At 39.7% G+C, this 5,646-nt stretch overlaps 1 protein-coding gene across 2 annotated transcripts; it reads right to left on the bottom strand.

The window, feature by feature from the left end:
• Window positions 1–464: 464 nt before the first annotated feature.
• Window positions 465–5,304, bottom strand: LOC103706941 (cyclin-dependent kinase inhibitor 5-like). 2 transcript variants are annotated; one of them, XR_005506778.1, is made up of 4 exons: window positions 4,543–5,304; window positions 1,993–2,196; window positions 1,419–1,636; window positions 465–973 (listed from the first exon to the last, which is right to left on the bottom strand). XR_005506778.1 is itself a non-coding variant. In XM_008791221.4 (3 exons), exons 1-3 carry the CDS (start codon window positions 4,968–4,970, stop codon window positions 1,570–1,572), a joined length of 699 nt encoding a protein of 232 aa, XP_008789443.2. In that variant the 5' UTR covers window positions 4,971–5,304; the 3' UTR covers window positions 1,109–1,569. The 2 variants fall into 2 exon arrangements, 1 of the variants encoding a protein (XP_008789443.2); XM_008791221.4 differs by lacking the exon at window positions 465–973 and having other exon boundaries at window positions 1,109–1,636.
• Window positions 5,305–5,646: the final 342 nt, after the last annotated feature.

Genomic DNA, 5,646 nt, shown 5'->3' with positions numbered 1-5,646 from the left:
AGTAATATTATATTATATTATATATTTATGTATTAATATATATTATACATTATGCTATGTTGTTTAATACTACGTTGTCTTTTATGATCATTTTATCATACTAAAAAGTATTTTTTTCAGTTTGTTTACCAAACACATATTAAAATTCTATTACATTTTAGAAATATAGTTACCAAATAACAAATAAATTTTTATAAAAATTCTACTTCCGAAAAGTATGTTACATGGACACAGACAAGTGCTGATTGTAATCATGAACCAGGCATGTAATCTCTTGAACCTTACTTTCAGCGAATGTACGAAATTTATGTTAAGGACCAACCGGTCGCCACAATTGACGTGGGAGAAGTAGCTTTGCTCAAACATAAAGCAGCCCCAGGCCTCCGATCTAGACTTTTTCCAGAAACCCAGTGGTTGTTACAGGGAGAAAAAAAAAAACTTTTTTTTTATTTTTTCCAAAACGATATTTCATTTCATATACCTCTAACGTGAATACAGCGAGACATAGTAAACAAAATAAGACGTGTAAAACGCCATCTAAACTAAACCAGAAGACCTCCCCAGTGTGCCGGGCGACATAAGAGACGATCCAGTTTGCTGCACTGTTCGCCTCTCGGTAAGCATGGGTCATCTGACAGAAGATCAGCTCCTGCACCAAACTATAAGTGTCCCGTATCAGATGGTGACCGTCCACATACGTGTCTACACCTCGTATCCAGTCAATCACTGTAGAACAATCATCCTCGAGAATAAGTATGTCGGCCCTCAACACTCGTCTCGCATACAAAACGCCCTCCCAAGCAGCCTACAGCTCTGCTCCCACAGTCGAACAGCCAAATATGCTCTGTCTGCCCTTATGTCCCTGATCACGAAAAAACAAAAAGCCTTCGCCGCCTCAAACTTGTAATCCAAGAACTTGAACGATAAGAGTAACCATCGGTTAAAACCTCTGACACCAGACCGGATTGATACCCTGCCGACACAGTAAAATGGCAACCACTGAGCCGAAGAGAGTCAGATATGACTGTAAAAACCAAACAAGCAACACATGGGCTCATCACATCCACCCGGACCTTTTAGAAAAGAGAGAGAGAGAGAGAGAGAGAGAGAGACGAACTTTTCAGCGATGGCAGACTCATTGAACAGTAAAAATGTTACTGCGATAGAAAAGACAAGGGGTAAATGGGACCATATTTATTCCCCTAAAGACATCCAGCTTCATCAGTTCCTGTATGCACAAGATCCAAATGACGGTACAATCCCCCCCTATGAACCCCTAAACCAGAAGAGTCTGATACATATCTGGTGTTATCAAAAAACTGAAAAGTTGATGGACCCCTGTCAGCCCGGCTAAATGTTATGTTAGAAAGGTTTTGGATTTATCGGTATTTCTTTTTTATTTTTTCCATTTTGGTTACCTGCTAGTTCTAGCTGATAAGTTCCATCTGTTACAGGGATTAGACTAAGAATTGTTCTCCTTGCACTTTGTTTCGTCTTTGCATCTTCCTTTGAAAGTTCTGGGCATTGATGAATGGGAAGTTGAAGATATAGGATCAGCTTCCACGTCCATTAGTCCAGTTTCATCCATTCGTATCGGCCAGGGAGCGGCTGATCAGTTACAGGATCATAATTATACCTGCCGACACAGGAAACAAAAACAAAAGTCAAGAAGTGCGAGATAAACCAACAGGAACCCAACTTAATGAATCATATCAACTTGCAACTCTGGGATCCCCACCCTCATCTTAAAACCTCACAACATTGTGTTCTATGTTGACATGTTTTATTCAACAATTCGGTGAGAGTAACATGTATTAGAAGACTAATTATTACTAGATTCAGTAACATGTATCTAACCAAATAAGCTTTAGACATAAATCTGCACTTTTCCACAGTTCTGTTGCCTCCTTAAACATGACAGACTCGAGAACTGGAGTTATGTCATTAGTAAATTAACATTTCAAAAAGAGTGAATAATGGGGAATCATATACTTCTCTGCAAATTGTCTTTGTTGGGGTTGCTCAGCTCCAGCAAAAAATTCTTCCAATTCCAGGGCAGCCAGGGTGTCTCTGCCCGTTGAGTTCCTCGCCCTCCTGCTGTTGCCAGTTGATTTGGTCGGTTTGTTTGTAGAACTGGGGGCCTCTATAGATTCAGGTTCCCTTATCAAACTGCAAGGTGTGGTCTCTCTGGCATTCCTGCAGCCAAGCATTACAAGATAAAATCCTCTGCATGATTTTTTCTTTTTTTTAAAAAAAAAAAGAATTCTTTCAGAAAATCCTGTAAGAATTTCAAAGACAATATTTACATAAGCATGCTCTAAAGGCCATCTAAAATTTGGAAACCAGCACAAAATGGAGCAATTTATAAAGATCCGAAGACAGCCATATCAGCTATAGTGATTGGGTTTGATAATACCTGTCAGATGGAGATAAATTTCCAGAATTTATTATTCCAAAAAATGAAAAGGAAAGAACTTCAAATCTTTATTTTCCTCCTAAGTGGAGAAGCATTCTTTTCCATAACTTTTTCCTTTTTCATATATAATCCGAGAAACCAACCAGGTAACCACCACATATTATAGCCACATCAACTTGTGGATAAAAAAAATGCACCAATCAACAAGTTTTCAGTAGAAAAAAAACTAATAACTATAGTGCAACTATATGAAATTGACCTCACAATTCTTCTTTTACATGCAATCCTAGTAAGGGCCATGGTCATCTCAAATGTATAATTTAAAAGCATAAACTGATCACTTGTGTCTCTAACCACATCAGACAACCACATATGGGCCCAACATCTAATGGCCCGCTATCCTGACAAATGGCTATCTGCCAGGTGTGAATGCCATGCTTGACAGCCCTATGATCGTGATTGGATGGCTTCCAGGAGAATCCAAATAAAATTTAACGCATGTTCCCGGCACCTGATAGTTCAGCAATAACTTCATAAGATTCCACTGTCAAGTAAAAAAGAAAAAAGGCATCACAAGCACCATGACAAATTGGTTAAACAATAGAAACTACAACTATCACTATCAGCGACACTCAAAAGAGTGTCAGAAATCTAAAAGTAGCTCCAGCACTCAGCAAGGATTCCATGATGAAGTTCATCCATTTCTTGTTACACTTTTCGGGCTCTTTATCACTAGCCATAATGTATGCACAGAATCCACACAAGTTTGTGGCCAGGAATGGTCCTAAGATCACCTTTTTCGTATAGGAAATATAGGAATCCAAAAGGTGCACAAAAAAGTAAGCAAAATGCATATTACTTCCAGCTTTGCATGCTCAAATACTAATAAACTTCAAGCAACCTTCTTGTGTCAAGAAACATAATAGAAATGTAGGAAACACAAAATGACAAAGTGACCCCCACCAACTGAAGCAGTTCCTCATAACTCAAAATCATCATGCTTCAACTATTCGCAAGGGAATTGCAAGTCAGTGAAATCATATAAAACCCCAGTCAAGTTTGTCCATCACACTAAATCAAGTCGAACACATGTCTAGACAAATCCAGACCATATAGAAACTATAAGGAATAACTGGCATGCATCTCCAAAGTTCAAGAAAAATGAACTGATATAAATAGCTAGCATGAAGTTGGGAAAGAGAAAAGGCATTGAATTCAGGTATTGTCGTATATGGTAAACCCACTTGCAGAAAAAATGACAATCGAATAAAGAGGTCCCTTCAAAACCCATTTCACAAAAGTAGGACAGAGTTTCCCGCATTATTGTAATATTTTCTATCAATACATGCTTCAAAAAAACAAAAAACCTGAAGATAACAGTGGCAGTAAAGAGACAATATATGAGTATGTCCATGTTGAAGCAACAATCCAAAAGAGACAATGAAAGAAGTGAAAAGTGATGATAGAAGATTTATATATAATTTTATACAGTCTCCGAGAAGCCTGATTTCCAAAAGTACCAGAGTTTCCGCAGCAAAAACAAATACTATGTTTCCAGAAGCCAAAAAAAAAAATCGTAGCGTACAAATCAGAAGAGAATAACCCAAGAAAGAAAATGACTAGGAAACTTTGATTTTAGAAAAAAAATTTCTAACATTAAGAAGTCTCGGAGAAGAACAACATGTGGAGCGGTTTTGAGCATAAAACACTAAACCGACCATAAGAATGGCAAAGAGGAAGCGGAAGAAAATGGGCTTTTAGAGAACCAGAAAGTGTTATGATTATTTTTTTTAAATGCCTTAAAAGAATCAAATAGAGGAAAGACCCAAGAAAAATTAAAATTAAGACATATATAAGAACCCTCAATCAATTCAAGTGGCGATTTAAAAACCCTACATAATAATGATGACTTAAAAATCAAAGAAACGAATAGCTTAAACAGGAAAACAAAAATCACACTCCCACTGCATCTGGTCTTCTCCACTGGAAAAACAAGCATCCAAGATGCCCTAGAAATACGATTTTGAATCACAATTATCTCCCAGAAACGACCCCAAAGGCGATAAAATTAGAACGAAGACCAAACCCTAATGAGTGAAATTTGGAAAGATCAGAAGAAACCCCACCTGCCAGATTCGTGCTCGAGAAAATTATCCCTGTAGGAAACCTCGATCTCCGGCGAGGCATCTCCCTTCTTCAAGCAGCAGCTCCTCGCCGACACCGACCCCGCCGAGCCCGAATTCACCAGGCCCTCCGCCAGCTGGCCGCCAGGGCTGGTGCTCCCTTTAGAGCTAGCGTTGGAGCTGGATTTTGGGCTAGGGCTCGGTTTCTCCTTACAGACCTCCTTAGCCCTAGCGGCGGTGGCCACGAAGGGCTTTTCGAGGCGGCGGCTTCGGAGTTCGAGGTAGGAGGCTGGGTCCGCGGTGGGCTTCTGGAGGCGCTGGAGGGCTAGGGTTCTGGCCCGGGTGCGGACCCCCACGGAAGACTGGTTGGGGACCTCCATGACCGCCACCGCTCCACTGATCTTGGCCTTCCTCATGTCCTTCCCCATCATCCGATCTACTCCTCCAACTGCTGAGATGATCCCATACACAGGAAGGAAAGATTGGCTTTTGAAGAGGAAACACAGACACAGAACGAAAAGAAGCGATCTTGGAGACGAAATACAGAAGGAAACAAAAAGGGTTTTGGACGGAGGAGAGATAGAGAGTCGCAGATGAGGGGAAAGAAGACGGGCGGGAAGGGATGGAGAGAGGAGACGAGAGCGACACCCACACGAGGGCGTGAGAATTTCTGAGAAAGAGGCCCCTCGGAGAGAGAGAAGAGGGAAATCTTATGTAAAAGACTAAAGAGAGAGGAGGACGGTGGCTTCGGCCTGTAGAGGGAGAAAGAGCATAGGCTACGAAAGCTTGTACTTTCCGCATGTGAACGATTTTTTTTTTTTTTTTTTTTTTGGGCGCGGCGGGGGGGGGGGGGGGGGGGGGGGGGAGGTATATGTTATTTTTTTATTTTTATTTTTACACATGTACCTAAGTCATCTGATATAGTTAAAAAAATTAATAATTTTAAATTAAAATGTCTAAAACAGGATAGATATATAGAATAAAATATTTATTAGTTTATTATAATGGAGGACAAAAATTTCAAAATTTTATTTTATTTTTAATTAAAATAAATATAGTTTTTGTTAATGGTGTAGATAAAACATTATATTAGGGATATTTGTGCAA

Source organism: Phoenix dactylifera, chromosome 18 (assembly GCF_009389715.1).
Source record: "Phoenix dactylifera cultivar Barhee BC4 chromosome 18, palm_55x_up_171113_PBpolish2nd_filt_p, whole genome shotgun sequence".
Lineage (NCBI taxonomy): Eukaryota > Viridiplantae > Streptophyta > Magnoliopsida > Arecales > Arecaceae > Phoenix > Phoenix dactylifera.
This window is presented reverse-complemented; position numbering and strand designations above follow the sequence as displayed.